The sequence below is a fragment of the Diorhabda sublineata genome, chromosome 8, assembly GCF_026230105.1.
Source record: "Diorhabda sublineata isolate icDioSubl1.1 chromosome 8, icDioSubl1.1, whole genome shotgun sequence".
Classification (NCBI taxonomy): Eukaryota; Metazoa; Arthropoda; class Insecta; order Coleoptera; family Chrysomelidae; genus Diorhabda; species Diorhabda sublineata.
The window spans coordinates 20,813,350-20,833,416 of record NC_079481.1 but is presented as its reverse complement, the minus strand read 5'-3'; the positions used below and the strand labels follow the sequence as shown (position 1 = coordinate 20,833,416).

General features: G+C 29.9%; 1 protein-coding gene across 2 annotated transcripts in view; it reads right to left on the bottom strand.

The window, feature by feature from the left end:
• LOC130447514 (dnaJ homolog subfamily C member 5-like) overlaps window positions 1-13,777 on the bottom strand; it is a 77,918-nt gene extending 64,141 nt beyond the window's left edge. Inside the window, exon 1 of one of the 2 annotated variants that reach the window (XM_056784379.1) lies at window positions 13,517-13,777. In XM_056784379.1, coding sequence (XP_056640357.1) covers window positions 13,517-13,539 — 23 coding nt within the window. In that variant the 5' untranslated portion in view covers window positions 13,540-13,777. The remainder of the gene's footprint in view (window positions 1-13,516) is intronic. The other variant, XM_056784380.1, reaches the window with a different exon arrangement.
• Between the last annotated feature and the right edge of the window lie 6,290 nt (window positions 13,778-20,067).

The window sequence follows — 20,067 nt, the reverse complement described above, 5'->3', positions numbered from 1 at the left end:
CATGAGATGCAACGAAAGATTTTTCTTTGTTAATTCATAAATGCTACCTTATATTGATTGATATAGAACAATAGATAGTCGGAAAAGGTTATTAATGAAGATGATATGTTTAGATAAAAATTCATAACTCAGCATTTTCACTTTATAGTAACTCTTTATACAATAGTGTTATAATAACCATTTCATAATTTTATTATCATTTCTGTCTGATAAAAAACTGTGTGGGTGAATAGAAAATCGTATCAATAAAAGTTAAAAATACCAGTGATAATAATAAGTTAGTTCAAAGTTACAACAATAAAAATAATTGTTATGAAAATTGATGATTATGACCAGGTGGACAATAGTGATGTCATTATATTGATAACAGAAACTAATATAAAATTGCCTTAAGAAATCTTTTGGTAAACAAAATTTGTATACAAAATTTGCTGGGAGCGGCTCATGCCCAATGGTTAATAATCCCTAACTTTTACAGAGACAACCTGTACAATCTAAAGATATCAAAAACGAATTTTTCAATAGATTTTTTTAACAAAAACTACTCTTTGTTTAACTCGATTAAATTTATGGTTTAGGAGATATGTAGATCATTTTAGATCATTGTACATGCCAAGGAAACCATAAAGTGACATTCTAAAGAAAATTATCATAAATTGTAATAATTAATTAAAACACAATCAAACATTTCTAATTGAACTACATATTGTCAAATATCGTGTTACTTACATAAAGAAAAAATTGCTACAACTTATCAAATAAAAACAAAAAAAAACTATAATAAATGTTCGAAGTGGGCACCATGCACTTCTACATACTTCCGGAGTCTACGGAGGATATTTCTTTGAGCAATCCAATATTTTGCCTTATAGAGTCACAAAGTTTATTTTATCGAACCTTTCATTTCTTCTGTTTAACAGTGTTGCATATACCAAACTTTTAAGATATACCCAAGAAAATGAATTCTTTATATTTAATTCAGGGGAACATGGTGGCCATGCAAATGGACCTCTTCGAACAATCCACCTATTAAGATAAATGTTATTAAGATGATTTTTTACATCATTTAGGAAATGAAGAGGAGCTCCATCGTGTATGAATCACATGTCTGCAAATGTTTAGAGGAATATCATATAAAATTCTTTGCTGGTTCAAATAAACTAATTGTTGATGTGTGGACTGTATTATTTATTAATAATATTAAAACATGTGTTAGTTGGGTTTTAATGGCAATATATCAACCACACATTTCTAATTAATACAAAAAATAGAAAAAACTTTATGTTGGGCGGCGTTGCCACGTTTTCGACTTATTTTAACATAATAAAAAATTGTTTTAAAGATTAATTTTAACATAATAGCCCCCTCTTTGAAGGGATGCCTTCAAAACAGCTTATTGTAGAAATTTACTTGATAATATATACCTATGTATAGTCTATCTAGTCTATCACTGTATTAAGATTGCAATAAATCGATTTAATTGTCTATGTCTTCTTGTCTTGGTAATGGACACAAATGTCTGATGGAACGAATAATTAGCCCCTTATGGGTTTGGACTTCAGCAACTCTTGTAATGCCGTCTCTTCCGGGAAATAATTTCCTAATTATTCCCATTGGCCATTGGTATGGTGGATATAGGGTGTTTTTTATTAAGACTAAAGTGCCCACAGAAATAGTTGATGGGGCGTCTTTCCACTTGTACTGCTGATGTAGTTGAGAAATATATTGTCTTGAAAATCTTCGCCAAAATTGTTGGTAGAGTTTCTGGATGTGTTCTAATTGAGTCAAACGATACTTGTTGGTATTAGTATAGTCAATGTTGGGAATGGAGGTCAGAACTCGACCTATTAAGAAATGGGATGGTGTAATGGGTGACAAGTCATTAGGGTCATTTGATTGTGCAAACAATGGTCGAGAGTTTAATATACCTTCGATTTGTATCACTAAGGTGCACATTTCTTCGTAAGTCACATTATTATTAATAAGAGCTCGCTTCAAATGAAATTTGCAACTTTTAACGGCTGCTTCCCACAATCCGCCATGATTTGGGGTGTACGGAGGAATAAACTTCAATTGTATATTATATTGACTGGTAGAATTAACAATAGAGATTGTTAAATAAAAATTTACTAAGATCTTTCAATAAGTTGTTAGTCCCGTGAAATGTAGTTCCGTCATCGGAATATATTATTTTGGGAACACCTCGTCTAGATACAAAGCGTTTTAAGCATGCTAAGAAATTGTTGGAAGTTAAATCAGTTACTATTTCGCAATGTATTGCCTTAGTGCAAAAACAAACGAAAATAGCCAAATAACATTTATTAAGTTTAGCTCCTTTACCTGGTTTGTTCAAAATATAGAATGGGCCGGCATAATCAACTCCGGTCACCTCAAATGGAAGCGTAGGCGTAATTCTTTCATTCGGTAGGTTTGACATTGGACAGGAAAATGGAATAGGATTGAACTTGAAACAATTCACGCTATTTCTCACTGTTTGTTTGGCTAATATAGAACCATCAACAGGCCTGTAGAATTGTCGAACCGAACTTAATAGTAGTTGTGGTCCTGGGTGTAACAATTGACTATGTTTATGATTAAAAATTAGCTTGGTAAAATTGTGTTTACTTGAGAGTAAGATTGGATGTTTGATGTTAAATGGTAAGTAAGTATTTTTTAATCGTCCCCCAACTCTGATGATTCCTTTCTCATCAATAAAGAGCGCTAATGAGGCAAATTTATGTTTAGCATCTAATTGCTTGTTTTTACGAAGTAATTCTAGCTCCTCGGAAAATGATTCCATTTGAGATAATTTAATTAAAATAGTATTGGTGTTTTCCAATTCTTCAACTGATAATGGCCCAATAACTTTGGTATCAGATTTTCGTGCATTATTGATAAAACGCATACAATATGCTATGACTCTTTTTAATCGTTGTAAACAAGAGAATTTTGTAAACAAATCACAAATTTTTGATGTTGTGATATGACCAAAATAGTTTTAGATTTTCTTAGTTCTGGGAGATCGTGTTTAGAAATTGAAAAATTAGTAATTGGCCAATCTGATGATTGTAACAATAAAAATTGAGGTCCTTTCCACCAAATTGCACTTGACATCAGCATTTTAGGCATTATACCTCGAGATGCTAAATCTGCAGGGTTTTCCTTAGTACTAACATACCTCCAATTTTCAATGTTCGTGAGAGATTGTATTTTAGATACGCGATTAGCAACAAAGGTCTGTAATAAATTGGGTTCCGTGTTAATCCAACATAGAGCGACTTGAGAATCGGACCACAAACAATAATGAATATTTTTTAAATTGAGGGCATTGGCCACAGTATTTACTAGTTGTGCTCCTAGAAGACAAGTACACAATTCAAGTTTTGGAATTGTTAATGTCTTCAGTGGCGACACTTTGGTTTTGGCACATAGTAATTGAACGTTATAATTTCCGCTATCGTCAACACTACGTAAGTATATGCAACATGAATATGCATCTCTCGATGCATCGCAGAAGCAATGGACATCTGTAAGTACATAGTTTAAATAAATAGCATTTCTAGAAATAGATAATTGATTTATAAACTGCCAAGTTCATTCTGAAATCGATACCAAGTTTGTTCTGTATCTTGTGGAATAGGCTCATCCCATCTAATGTGTAGGGACCATAATTTCTGTATTATTAATTTTGCAATAACTATTGAAGGGCTCAATAACCCTAAAGGATCGTAAATTTGAGCAATAATTGAAAGAATGTGACGTTTAGTAATTGTGTTTCGATGGGTAAATTGTTTAATTGTATATTTTAGAATGTCATTTTTATTGTCCCATTGGATTCCCAAAGTTTTACAACTTTCTTTATCACCTATATCTAAAATTGCATTTGAGATATTGTTATCTTTGAAGCCACAAACTACTTGAAAATTATTAGAAATCCACTTTCTTAAAATGAAATTAGCGGATGATAAGACATCATATATGTCTTTGCATAATTTTTGTAATTCTATTAAATCGTTAGAACCGGTCAACAAATCGTCCACGTACATGTCCTTTAGTATTGTTTCACAGGCTTTGGGGTATTGATTCATATTGTGTTCCGCTAGCGTCTTAATACACTTGATAGCCAGATATGGAGCTGATCGAGTTCCATATGTAACTGTATTCAAGTGATAAGTGCAAAAGTTACTTTTGGGGTTATCACGCCATAGTATCTGTTGTAAAGGTCTATGCTCTCGATCTATGAGAATTTGACGATACATTTTTGATATGTCAGCGGAAACCACGAATTTATATGTTCTGAATCGTAAAAGAATGTTTATAATGTCATTCTGAACTTTAGGGCCGATATATTGTAGATCGTTAAGCGACCACCCTGTAGACGTCTTACAGCTTCCATCAAAAAATACGCGTAAACGAGTTGTTGTACTCATTTCTTTTAAAATACCATGATGTGGTAAAAAGTATTTAATTCCATCGGGTTCAATAGTTAATTTAGTCATATGACCTAAAGTTTCATATTCTTGAATAAAATCGGTGTATAATTGTTTAAATTGAACATCCGCGAACCGTTTTTCTAATGTCTTAAATCTTCTAATTGCTTCGGGTTTAGACCTGCCCAATAGTTCTGGGGATTGTTTTAACGGGAATTTTACTACAAACTGACCGTTTTTTATGCGGAAAGTATTTTCGTTAAATAAAGACTCACACACAATATCGTCTTGAGATAAAAATTGATTACTACCTTTTATTTCTTCAATTTCCCAGAATTTCTTTAACTGGTCATCTTCAGGAATATGACTTGAAAGGTTACACATGATTGTTTTATTATTATCAATTGGAAGCGCACCTGTTACTATCCATCCAAATACAGTGTTAACTAACATATTATTTCCCAATTTTATTTTTTCGTTTAATAACAAATCCCAAAATATATTGGCGCCCAACAATAAATCGACTTCTTGTGGACATCCAAAACTGGGATCAGATAATTGAACATGTTCCGGTATCTTTAATGTACTAGGATTAAAATAAGCAAATGGAATATTACCAGTTATTACAGGGACGACTAAACATGAAATTGTATATTCATGATCATTAACGCAAGAATAAAGAGAAATAGAACATTTTTTATTTATATAAGATACAGATTTACCTATTCCAGAAATTGAGACATTGGTAGGTAACAATGGTATATTTAGTAAACTACATAGCCTTTCAGTTATTATATTGGATTGAGCTCCACAATCCAGCAGTGCTCTTATTTGATGAAAATTGCCTTGGTTGTCTTTAATTTGACATGAGACGGTAGATAACAGTGAATTGGTGAAAGTTTCCGCTTTTAAAATCGTGTTTGAATTATTGTGGTTTACAACTACATTCATCGAAGTTGTTGGTTCATTAGAAGGATTATTTGCAGGGGGTACTACATTATATTGTTTGTGAAGCAGTGTATTGTGCTTCCTTTTGCATATTGTACATTTGCCGTGTTTATAATTTTGTTTATCATGACCTGCAAGTAAACAATTTTCGCATAAGTGCAAATTTTTAATTTTATGAATTCTTGTATCAACATTTAAAGCTAAAAACTGAGGACACTTATAAATTGTATGAGCTTGTTTACAATAATTACAGGACAATGATTTATTTGTTGATAAAAGCATATGTACTGGATTGTTCTTATTCTTACTTAAATTGCCTATGGATTTAGTTGATTGTTGAGACTCGTCCAAACATTGTAAAATGTCAGATTTGTCTTTCAAGAAATTCATAAATTCGTCCAAAGTTGGTAATTCAGAATGATATTTCATTTCTTTCCAGTCACGAATCGTATTTTTGTCCAATTTATTGGACACAATATAAATAATAAAGGAGTCGTATAAAATATCTTTAGTTAACTCTAAGCCTTCTAGCGATGTTAAATGTTTAGAAATTTCATCTAATAACTTACGGAATTGTATATAATTTTCTCTAACAATATTTTGCACACTTAGAATAGACTTGAAATGGCTATCGATTAAGAATTGTTTTTTATCAAATCTTTCACCTAAAAGGTTCCAAGCTGTTTCAAATGGTTTGTCTGTACTGTCTAAACCTTCAATAAATCGAGAAGCGTACCCTTCTAGAGACGCCTTTAAAAACTGAAATTTCTGATTCTCATTCAAATTTGTATTGTCACATATGATAGTTTTAAAATTGGTTTTAAATTGAAGCCAATGATGAAACTCTCCATCAAAGCTAGGTAATTTTAACTTTGGTAATAAAACATTCTGAAGAGGATCAAAATTATTCGACGAAATGTTGTTAACTGAATTTGAATTTTGTTCAACGCTTGTATCTAGACGTGGTTGTAAAGTTTGTATAAATTGTTTCAAAAAATCAAAAGCAGCATAATATCTATCTTGAAATGTATCGCGTTCATTGAATTGTTCATCTAAGTCATCCTCTTTACATTCTATAATCGATTGGATTTTGTCAAATTCATCTAATAAATTTAAGTGATTGTCGTATCGCATTTGTATTTCATTAAATCCAGGAACTGATTCGTTAATTTGATCTATGAATTTTTCTAATAATGTAAGTTTTTGTTTAATTGTACCTCTTTTACGGTATAAAATTGTGAGATCAATATTCTCTATTGGGGGCATTATTGCAGTTTAAATTGTAATTTATTATCAAAAAATAACCTACGACAGAAAATTGCACCTTAATTGTGATGAAATAGCTACTTCAATTGCTTAACATTGATTGTACCTTCTCTAGGGTTAAAATTGTAAGTAAAGTAGTAATTTGTATCTTTTAAAATAATTGCATGTGATTTTTATAAATCAAACTAATGAAATTGTATTATAAATTGCCTAGACTGAATAGAAAATAAATTGTATTATTATAAACTGTTCAATTGAAAATTGTAAGAAAAAATACGTCGCATATCTTGTTGCGATGTAAAATACCGCTAAAATTGTCTTAACACATTTAAATTGTAATTTTTATTGAAATAATTGAATCAATTTTCAATAGTTTATTGAAGAGTTTCGACCATTTTCTGATTAAATAGAACAAATGATCCTAAGATAAAGGAAAAAATAGAATAAAATAGGAATTGTATGGAAAAAGTACCTGAATTGCAGTCCTTCAGTCAGTTAGTCACTATCGCTTGTTACTTCGCTCGATATTTTTCTTCGCCACTTCTCTGGGCCACTGGACACACTCGATTGTTGTTAAATTCCAGATAGTTTTTACACTGTTTAAATATTTTTCTATCTTATATTTATCTAGATCGAAGACCAAAATGTTTAAAATTCATTGCTGGTTCAAATAAACTAATTGTTGATGTGTGGACTGTATTATTTATTAATAATATTAAAACATGTGTTAGTTGGGTTTTAATGGTGATATATAAACCACACATTTCTAATTAATACAAAAAATAGAAAAAACTTTATGTTTGGCCGGGGTTGTCACGTTTTCGACTTATTTTAACATAATAAAAAATTATTTTAAAGATTAATTTTAACACATAACATGGGTGGGATATCATTTTAGAGAAATTTTAAGTATAGCTGACCATTCAGGTTATTATCAAAAAAATATGGATCTACTAAATTATTACCCACTCTCCTTGCCCACACATTAACAGAAAATCGATGTTGATTCTTTGTTTGAATTATACCGTGAGGATTTTCATCGGCTCATAAATGTAAATTATGGGAATTAATCAAACCGTTTCATTTGAAACTAGTTTTATCAGTAAACATTTAAATATTCTCCATAGAATATGGAAGAGTGTAGAATTGCAAGGTGCCCACTTCGAACATTATATTTTTTTTTGTTTTTATTTGATAATTAAATTTTTCTACACATCATTTTTTCTTATATATAAGTAACATAATGTTCGAAAGTATGCAGTTGAATTAGAAATGTTTGATTGTGTTTTATTACCTCCTGTAAGTATTTTCAATAAATGATTACAATTTTGGTTAATTTTCTTCAAATATCTCTTTATGGCGAACGGTTTCCTTGGCATGTACAATGATCTAAAAATCTACATATCTCCTAAACCATAAATTTTATCGAGTTAAACAAAGAGTACCTTTTTATTAAAAAATCGATTGAAAAATTAATTTTTGCTATCTTTAGATTGTACTGTAAAAGATACGGATTGTTAACTTTTGGACATGTGTCCCCCTGGCCTTCAGATAGTAATGTAGAATTATTTATTCCGTCAAACACACTACATGGACATACGTAATCTTCAACATCTCTGTCAATTAGACCATAGACTTATTAATCAATTGTATAATTATTTAAAAATGTATCATGAATGTATAAATACTATTATTTAGTTTTCTTAATAAAATATTTATATCTAATTATAGCATACTTCAAAAGCATTTTTATGCAAAATGTTACCAAATGTGAAATATTGTAAAATAAATGTGCAGATTATCGATTTTATATTTATTTCTAATTAAGAAGCATCATGATTATGCTCCTCTATTTATAATACCCATAATATGCAAATTAAGGGTTACATCCATTCACTATTATTATTGATATAAAAAATACATGATAAAACATACTTCCGTGAATTTAGATAAGTGATCATGTGAATTATTCAAACTTACGAAAATCACATGATAAGATAAAGATTGACATCTTTGAAATAATGTAGTACTGTCTGTATTAAAAACTGCCAACGTGCAAGTATGTAAATGGTCTAAAATTGCATCTACCTTTTTATTCTTGTTATGATAACTATGATGGAGATTCAAACAAACTACTAGGTAATATTAAATAATATTGTTGATAACTGAAGATAATAAAAAAGGTACATGTACAAATTAATTGGATTCACATGCTAAAAAAAATAGAAATAAATAAACAAGTATAAGAGTAATTTGCATTGAAACATTACAGGCTTCTAATTAGGTATAAGATTTATGATGAGTGATACATACTACAGCTACAAAGTAAATATACTGTAACAATATGTATAAAATTTTCCTTTAAATAAAAATTGAGAATATATTTGCATTACCATCACATCGAATATCTGCCCTCAGTTATAAGAATTTGCAATTATTCAGATAACGAACTAACATTAAAAATAAAGGAAATATAAAAGTCAGTTTTGGGTGACGAAATTGTTTAGAAAATATTTCAGGTAAATGAACAGCAAGAGATGCAGAAAAATGTAAAAGATGAATATGTAGAAGTGGAAAATTATGTAAAACCACCTCATGATGAAACACTTCAGGCCCTAGAAAGAGCTCTCAAATAGTTTGAAAGAGGGTGTGATACTGTGAGTTTACTAGCTTAATCAAATGGTATTGTGGCAATGAAGAGAATATTATATTTTCCCTTCATGATTATTACAATTACGAAATGGAAATTACCAAATATTATACACAAATTGTATTCTTGTGACAATTTAAAAAAATTCCTAAATAAATGCATTCATATGTAGTACTTAGTCTGGAAATTGTATTTATTGATAATTTCTTGATAAATATTGTTTTTCTTTGAAAATTATTTTATTTAATAAATGTCTGATATTATGTATTAAGTATGCAATTATATGTACATTCCTTCATATATTTGATTATCCAAAATAACAACAATTAGTCCAGTTGATCGAGTTTCCACTGGACTGGAAATTTGTTGTTAATTGATTAGTAAAATAATTTGATTCAAAATAAGCAAAAATTAGTCATCCATACTATCATTTGTAACTGTGAAAATTTGGATAGGTCCTTTCTAAGCAAGTTTTTGAATTCCCATTCAACTTGTTGAATTGTGGATGTATTTAAGTGGTATTTGATTTAAAATTATATCTACAGCCAAGTTCAAACTATTGGCAATATGGTCTATTATTACAAAAGTTCTTGGTGTCAAGAAGAATTCAATATATTTGTTAAATATAAATTAAGAGAACTTCTATCTGAAATTTTACTAATAAATATTAAAAAGCAGGATCTGCTTTCTAATCAATATTTATATATTTATTTAATACCTATCAAATAGCATTTCAAAAGTAATTACAATAATTTGTTATTCCATAGTAAATCAACAAATGTTTTTATCATTTTACCCAGTTATTGAGTTTTTCAAAATGAATTAACACCCCCTTTTAATGGAAAAAACCTACAAATGAAATGATTCTCAAATTATCTATATTCGGAAAACATTTTAATATGTTTTTCAATGAATAACTTGCAACAATAAGCAATGAAAATTGCCAAGAAACAATGGGTAAGTGTGATAGAATGGAATAAATAATATCAACTAAAAAATTGCTTCAAATAACTACCATTATTCAATACACAGAATTTATATCATTTCCTGAAGTTGGTTTAAATTATTTTAGATAGCATTATTATTGTTCTAATTTAGTTGAAAAGTTAACGTTTTAATTTTGTATTAAAAATTTCAACAATTCAAAAATCTAATTGGCCATGTCAATGTACTCAAATTTCCAAAACTCTGTGTACTCGTCATATTGTCAAATCATTTGCTCCAATTATTCAGCAGAATATATGTCTTAGTTCTAAAAGCTACGTATATTTTTTCTGTTAAATACTCCTGCTATGAGAAAAGATTATTTATCTGTCCTCATTATAAAATTGAATAAATTATGGTCTTCCACATATGTCGACAGAATTCTAAACTTTATTTTGTCTATACTGATTCCTTCCCAAAATCTTTGAATCCTTAAACAACTTATTTCAAATTCACTTGATGCTTCCTTCAATCATTTTCCAGATTTACTAAAACAATCTTTGAAGTTGTGTGGTTGTATTCAAATAAAATAAAGTTTAACTCTCAACATGTATAAATATTCAATTACACTATGGCTTAATTTAAAAAGGTTTATTCACTTGGAAAGGACAATCAAATGAAACCCTATATATTCTTAACTTACAGCTCTCGTTTCTGTTGTAATTAACATTAAAAATACTCCCAAATTTTTCAGTTTCTGTGTAGTACATGTCAGGTTAATAATTTTACTGAAAGTTAAATGTGTAGCATTTAAGTGATAGGAAAATATACTCTCTCTTTTGTAAAAAGAAAGTTGCATTTAATATTATGTTGTTAATATATTTTGAAAACAAAATAACTGATTTGGTAAAAAAACATTTGTTTTCCCATTAGTTACAAAATTTATGAGGGAGTCAAATTATGGTGAAAAATCTAGTATAAGTACTTTTTGGTGGAAATAAGTCTTGTATTTGGTATTGATATTTTTTAGTACCATTTTTTGATTAGTGACATCTACCTATTCAATAATAACTATAGAATACCATACAATATCAACCAAAGTTGTTTGGACATGTGAAAAGTCAAGAAAAACATGAGAGGATGGAATCAATAAAGTGGTTAAATGAAAAGCGAAGATATTACAAGAACACCTTAAGAAAAGTATAACAAAAATCACCTCTTTTTACACCCAAAAGGGTGAACTTGTATTTAAAATATATCCTTATCAATATAATCAATCAAAATTAAATAACTTACTTTCGAAACATTTTGGGCAACTGAAACATTTGTCTTAAATTCCATAATAATGTAATCATTTTCTAACTCAACCATGGCAAATTCTGTGCAAGTGATACAATTTCCATATAATAAATTTGAAAAGAATTTACATAAAAATAGCAAGATGTTCATTAACGTACTATAGCAATTATCATTCAACAAACTATCATGAGAATGCACATTTGACAGGTGTAAAAAGCTGCGGCAGAATAATCCAAAAGTTAAAAGAGAAGTCATTTTCAATGAGAAAAAAATAAAAGATATTGAAAAATGAACATTACAAAAACTATTTTGAGAAAGGTCAAGAAAAAGAAAGTACACATATTTTGGATTACATGAAAAATATTCATTCTCATAATATTTTTGTTTGTGAATAACTGAGGAATGTACATATGGATTTGGGGTCTTGTATACACTGTGACCCAAAAGATCTATTGTGTCCCCCTTTCTTGCTGTGATACTGGAGGCTCCAATGTTTACAGCTGATCAATTAATCCCTCTTCTTTCAAAAAATCTAGAATGTTGGATGGCTTTAATTGCCAAAGATCTTCGTCTTGGTGTTTCACACTTCAAGAGAATGTGGATAGAGGTATCATCCCCTGTGCAACAAAGCCTGCACGACACATTATCTGCAAGGTCTAGCATCTTCAGGTGTTTGTTAAGGCGACAGTGCCCGGATAGAACTCCTGTTAGTATTTGTAGATTGTTCTTACTTAGGTTGATACATTCAGCAGATCAACTCTGGTTATAGTTTCCCAGAAGAGTTTTTGCCTGTTTCAGTCTTTGTAGGTTGTTCCAATAATTGGTTTTGCTCCTATCCTATCCTATATACATACATACAGCTGAGGAATACCTTGATTATATTAGTTTATATGATGATTCTATGATATGAAATAATTTATGTGACTCATTGAAACAATATTAAAAAGAGTGTACTCAGTTTATTATATTTTATTCAACTTAAACAGAAGTTCAGAATGGAGGGCGTACCCTATTTAAAATTTAACTGTCCAATATGGTTGGTACCAGGATGACTAATGTATCTAGAATAGAAATGTGTCCAAAAATTGAAGACGACATATTTGAAAAAATGGAAATTGGAATCAACCAAGAAGTAACGTACTAGCAACAGGCAATATTGGAAATTAAGATAAAATAATTATCAGTTAATCAAAGAAAACTGTCAATATAGTTTATCTGGCAGAAGTTCTACAAAATACTTTAAACTATATCTAAAGCATAAATAAACTTCAGAGAAACCTTATTAATATGTATAATCTGTTTTATTGAATCTACTTTCGAGCACAGAAATACCTACTTAATCAAGTCTGAATCACAATCATATTCGCAGAACTATATGATTTCAGAGGTTTTTTTAGTGAATTATAACCATTTTAGTAAACATTATCTATAGAAATTGAGGAAATATAATCAATTATAATTGGTAATAGTGCGTTAATATTATGAAAATATTGATTAAATATATTTAATTAGTGGTCAGTGACCACTAATCCTAAGCACACAAACATTTTTTTGTAAATTGTACTGTCATCAAGGCCACAAGAAAATATGATTAACCCATCGACTTCTCCTTAATTTTTGTGTAATTTTCCTTAAAAGGGCCAACTTTAAAAATTGTGTAGTAACTGAGAATTAAGTTATAGATAAACTAGATATATTATAAATAAAGTAAATGTATTAAATTAATAAAGTTTATTGAAGCAGAAAATATTTTCAAAATGATTCATGTTGATTAATACTAAAGATAAATATTACGGTTTGAGGAAAAATCAATTAGCATGCAGCAGTTCACCCTTGAAACAAATTTGTTACTTCAAGCCCTATTAATAGGATGTCATATTATAAATTTGTACTCGATGGGAAATAAGCTCAATACAGTCAGAAATATATAATTATTAGAGTCCAAAAGTGGGTTTAACCATACAGTTGGGATGTAAGAATAAATTGAAAATGTACTTACGATAATTTTCTTTTGGCGTCCATTTTGTGCTGAATTTAATCCTTTCGACAAACATATAAAAACAACAACAGTGTTTACACTAACACATATTTTACAAAATAATATTATAACTTTTATTAAGACACATTTCACAAAAATACCGCAGATACAATTATTTCGGAAATGTCAATACACCAACGGTCAATGGGAAAACTAATAATACTGTGCTGCCAACAAATAAACGTCGAAAACGAAAAGCTCCACAAGAAGTTTCTATGAAATTATATGTAATCAGAATCGTACTCAGCTCAATGTATCACATTGAAAATTAATTATACTGTATAACTAAATATTACGCAAAAGGAATAATAACTACACAAATTTGGGGAATTTGTTATTTGTAATAGAATTGTAAAAATTATCAACTACTATATATTTTCACATTCTTTAGATTGTTACCATAAACTTTGAAAAGTATGGTTATTAGTTTAAACATTTAGTTTCTCCTTCTAAGATATTTATGTGTCACAGCTGCAACGGTGTTTTGTAGGAGACTAACAAAAAAATACGGCGAGACGAAGTAAGATAAAAACAAAGGGACCGAGTATAGACTGCTGACACAAATAATAATGTTTTAGTTTTAGAGTTGAGTGCTAGTAAGAATTCTCATGATTAATCATTTTCTACCGATGGATGAATGTTTATTATGTTTAAAATAAACAGAAAATCAATTTATTATATTCATAGATAGCAAATGCTCTTTAGAATCTTTATAAAACTTTAATATCAATGCAAAGTCTCACCATACAATTTTAAAAATTCTCGAACATAATCTTAACGCAATCTCTATAAGAGAACAGATTCAGTTTACATGGATTAAGGCATATTTTGGAATATCTCATAAGAAGTTGACCGTTTAGCAAACGAACCTATAGATTCTGGAATCGTCATTGAAGAAAAAACTCTGGCATCTGAAATGCACACTGTTCTTAAGGAGAATTTGAGGCGAAGTTGGAAGCAAACTTATTCAATAAGTGATTGAGGCAAATACTATATGGCAATCCAACCAACAGTAAGTATCAACACAAATAGACAATTAAGTAGAACAACCTGCCGTCTGGGAAGTAATCATGCTCTCTATCCAGCACATAGGAAAATTGTATTATTAAATAATGAATTTTGCTAATGTAATGAAATCGCTGATTTACAGCAGACATTATTGAAATTTCCGCTTCAAGTTATAGAAATTAATAAGTCATACCAAGAACTCACTACACAACAACTACTAATATTTTCAGATTTATTAGTTTTGTATAGTAGGCTAAGAGAGTGTTTTCAGAAAAAGAAGTTACTTTATTGGTATTCCTCTATTAAATGGAGTCCATATATCGATTCTGTACTTCAATAGTGCAACTAGTCACAATCAAAACTGATCACTTTTGAGTTGAACCCATATTATAAACGCATACATTAACTTTTATATACTTTTATAAATAACCAATCTAACTTGCGAATTTAGTCCCGAGATGTCACTAGTTACATTAAAGAATTATACTGAAATCGAAAAGCATGGGAGTTCTACACCGTAACAAGTAAGGTTGTTACAGTATTGAACTTTGTCTTTATTTGTTTATCCCCGGCCTTTTTTATTGTTACTACTGTACAATCAACCTAATAAGTAATTTTTGAACGAAGAATATATAAATGTCTCCAAGAAAAAAATTGAAAAAAGAAAAATGAAAGTACCTTGTAAAAAGAAAGTATTTTTAAGACATACTGGAAGCTGGGCTCATTAGAAAAACAAAGAAATTTTATTGATAAACATTTATCTAAAATTTTTCCACAATACAGAAGCAAGAAGCCTGGAAGTAATAGATCAAAAAACTTAAAATATACATTTGAAATCGGAGAATAAGTAATTCAGGTATGTAAAATCTTTTTCAAGAATATTCTGGATTTTAACAACAGAATTTACAATAATCAAAAAAAATAAAACCTAGATAGCAGTCTCCATATGGCTATTATGTATCGCTTATATGTTGAAAAATGTATAGAGAATGCAGAAGAATGTGATAAATTGTACAAAAAATATTTAATTCGGAGTACAATATAGCATTCCATGTCTCAAAAAATGACAAGTGCCCATTATGCGCCAATTATGGAAACAGTAGTGAAGAAGATAAAGAAAAAATTAGAGAAACACTTAGAAATGCGCAGACAAGAGAAAGATTTGGATGCACAAATAACAGACAATGTTCTTGTATACTGTTTTGGTTTACAAGTAGTGTTCACTACGGGGAAATAAGTATCCTCTATTATAAAAGACAACTTACAACTTTACCATTTTTAATATAAAGAAGAAATTGGGCTCTTGTTTCCTTTGGCATGAAGGGATTGCAAAAATAGGGGAACATGAAATTGGAAGTTGCCTGTATCACTATTTAGTGAGTGATAAATGTAGGAGTGAAGAGATAATTTTTTACTCTGACAACTGTACTGTACAAAACAAAAACAGATTTATTTATACTTACCTTCTATTTGTTGTGTATACAGAATATTGATGAAATTAGGACCATTACCCGCAAGTTTCTGATAAAGGTGCATACCCAAAATAAGGGAGACGGCATAGTATGCATGCCACGATTGAAAACGAGAAAAAACGCATGCTGAATGAGGTCCTATATATACACCTGCCCATTGGGCTAGCATTGTGAGATTGGCAAAAAAGGGATACTTCCTATAAACTTACAGAGATTAGTACAACTGGAAAAGAATTTTCTAAAACATACAAATAATGAAAAAATTGTGTGGAAGTATGTTAAGATTGTAGGGGTAGAAAAATCGCAGCCCAACATACTATTTTATAAAACTTCTTATGAACAAGGTGATTTCAAGTCAAAGACGAAAGACAAAATGTCTCAAAAACCAAGATCAGAAATCATCATTTAAAGTTGAACCTGTTTCTAAAAAGGCCCCGCTCATAGATTCATAGAGAAAAAAAGATTTATTGGATCTCTGCAAAGAAAATGCTATCAAACCTGTATATTTGTCATTCTATGAAAGTTTGTCAGAAAATTAAAACAACAGAGAGCAAGAAACAGATACTGATGTCATTTCAGATAGTTCTGAATCGAAATGTGTACAAACCTTACAAAAATTCACAAAAAAGTTTATCAATAATAATTATTATTATCTTATTATTCGCAACAGTTATCTTCAATGTTAACAATGTATAAATTTGAATAATATTTTGGACAATTCTTATTTTTTGTTTTGTTTGATAAACTAAACGGTTCTGTGAGTTGTTAACAGCCTTATTCAATTTTTAAGTTTTCAAAATGTGAGCTAAAGTTTAAATTTTAATACAAAATTACTGTCTCATTATTAACACGTATTAAGAAATTATGTTCAGTGAATGTCAAAATTAATTGAACAGTTACAATAATAAATGACAAATTATTGATGCAATTCTTAATTTTGCTATTTTCCCTTTCTTTTTTAGACATATTACACTATTGAACTAGACTATCGATATTTTGATTATAGTGTTTAATGATTTTTCTGGTAATAAATGGACTGAAAACGATATTGGGCTTAAATTTTTAAATGATTGCACAAGCTGTAACATAAGCTTTGCAATTTAACGCACATCTCTAGCACTTTTTAAAAGTGTAATATTTTTACAACGCCCTCATTTGTTCTTAAAACGCGCCAATCACTTGGTTACTTCACCAGTGCCGAACGAGTTTCATCAGACAAGCTATAGTTGATTTGTTGTATTTTTTGTTAGGTTGTCGACGCCTGAATCGACATTACTACTACTGCACCAAATAAAGTATTTTCAAGTATCCCTAAGGGAGAAAAGTTACGGAAAAAGATGTGATGCAGTTAAGGGAATTTATCAACAAATCATCTCTTTGTCATCAAAATAGCGACTCTAGCCAGTAGCAATTTGTCAAACAGGCCGGCCGCTTTCCTATACAATCGGCGCTGATGACGTAGTACCTATTTGGAACGGATCTCGGGTGGTATAAAATTTATCAGGTGTTTCAAAACGTTCGCATGCGAGTTATATCACCGCATTAAACGAAAAAAAATCGATCAAAAATCACCAAACAATCACATGTTTATAACGCAAAGTTCAAAAATGCGGCAGCAGCTAAATACTTTTATGGCTCTCTCGACCGCTCGATAGGGAGGAACTTAAACGTTCCACAAGCTTTGATTGGCTAAACATTATTGTTAATTTGCGATTAATCTGCGCGTTATAGATATGCGATTGTTTGGTGATTTTTTTCGCTGAATGCAGTGATATAACTCGCATGGGAAAGTTTTGAAACACCCTGTATATAGACTTTAAAGCTTTTTCTCTTAATACTAATCCTATCGTCTTGGAATTAGCGATTGTTTTGCGACGTGCGATTTTGTTAGGTAATAGGATATATATATATATATATATGTATATATTATTACTTAATCGTGGAGAATAATATTTCTCACAGTATGAGCAATATATAGTTTTGAAATCAAGTAAATTATGAGAAATAAGTCAATATTCATAGCAGTTGTGGAGATTATATATTATTGTTGACAAATAATATGATTCAGCGTCATTTAACATGGCAAATACCATAGTAATTATTAATACGTCAAAAAAATAATAACCGAGAATATACGTCATTTTTGTATTAAGTGCGTTAAACGAGTGTTTTTTAATAGCACAAGAAGGTGGCATAAAAACACGAATTTTATACAAGAAATACAAACAATATTTTTTATACAACTGTGAATGTGAAATATTTTAAAAATAAATGCTTCCAATACACTTTGGCGTGTTTTTTTGTTCCGATAAGTTATAATTTTTAAACGACTGATGTCACAAAAAAATAGTCGAAAATAACTAAATAATACTTTAGGATTTTTCGGAGACTATGATCGGGTTAACCCGAACATGATCTGAATATTCGAAAACTAACCATTAGTTAATCGGGTCGTATTCATATGATATGATCCTTTTTACCCTGGTAGACCGGTGGGTAAATGCTATCAGCTGAAGGGTTGTTTCATTTGTGAATCATTTTTTGAACTTCAAAAATTATTTATTGTCTACTCTTAAAGCCCAATTTTACATGTGAAGTTTAAACCTCAAACGTCAGGTAAAACTTCAGATATCGACTTTTCATGTTTAATAGATGGCGTTTACTGACAAACTACAGTTTAAACATTACTGGTGGTCTGGAGGTAACTTAAACTTCAGTTTAACATGAAACGGAGGATCCGAATCTACCTTTTCCAAATTGTTCTCATTTTTCCAATATTATAAAAGGTTCGGTAAAATGATTTACACTTTATATTTGATGAACTCGACGATGATAAAATGCAATTGCAATTGGTTCTTTGTCCATTTTTGTTCGTACAGCTTTCTCAAATAATTCAACTTTATAACAAAATTTTGCTTATATTTCCGCCTTAGGCACAACTGGCAGAAAAATGTCTGTTTAGCTGTGACCTGTAAAATAGTTTGAACTCTTAATTAATCTCCAGTTTTACCTTAGGTTGTAAAATTGGGCCTTAATGGTTGTCTACTATTAATTAATTAAACGTAAATCATCGATTTCTGCTCAATAATACAATTATTGCACATCTATTATACAATTAAATAATTCAAAGTTCTTATAGATCATCTTTCAAATTTGGAATTTCTACGGAAAATTGAAAGCGACGTTCGGAAACTGCGATGTGAGTTTCTTTCAGTGTTAGGATCTGCAATCAGCTGATTGGAAATTTACCTGAACTCGGGTCATAATTTCCGAAAAGTACTTTTTCCATACATGTTATCCTTATGGTGCATGCCACTAAGTGTTCACAAAAGCCTGAAATACTCTTTTGGGCGACATGGCGACTACGATCGTTGTGGTTGTGGTGAGAAGGTCACGACGAGGTGGGTCCAAGTGAGCGTTGAAAGAATTATTAGAATTTTCAAAACTCAAAGCAACAAAGATTGCAACCATGTGAATCTATCTCATTATTAAATGGGGTAAGGGATATTATAAATATTTAGAAACATTGCTGTGACACACCACCATTTCTCACTATCAACATTTTAACTTTCTTTAATGTAAATTAGTTAAACACTCCACTAGAAATAAACAATGACTTATTTATTCTGTTTTTACATTTTTCATTATTTACCCCAGCACTCAACACTTTTCATAATCAATTCTACTTTTGTTTATGATTATAACGCTCTGGATTAAGTGGAACAGGACAGACGGCTGCCATGAGTGCTTAGTGGAATGCACCATATTAATGTTATCAATATCAATCAATCATTAGCAACTAATATAATAGTTATAGTCATATAAAAATATCAATAAGAATAATAAAATAATTGAAAATAAAACATTTTGGTTCATAGAAATAAAATATTGAACTCTATCCGCAACAAATATAATAATTATAGTTTTGTTAAAATATCATTGGTAATTAGCTTATGCAAGCAGGTACAGAAATATATCAAGTTCTTAATAAAAAATAAAAATCTAATAAGATATTAAGGATTGCACAGCTTT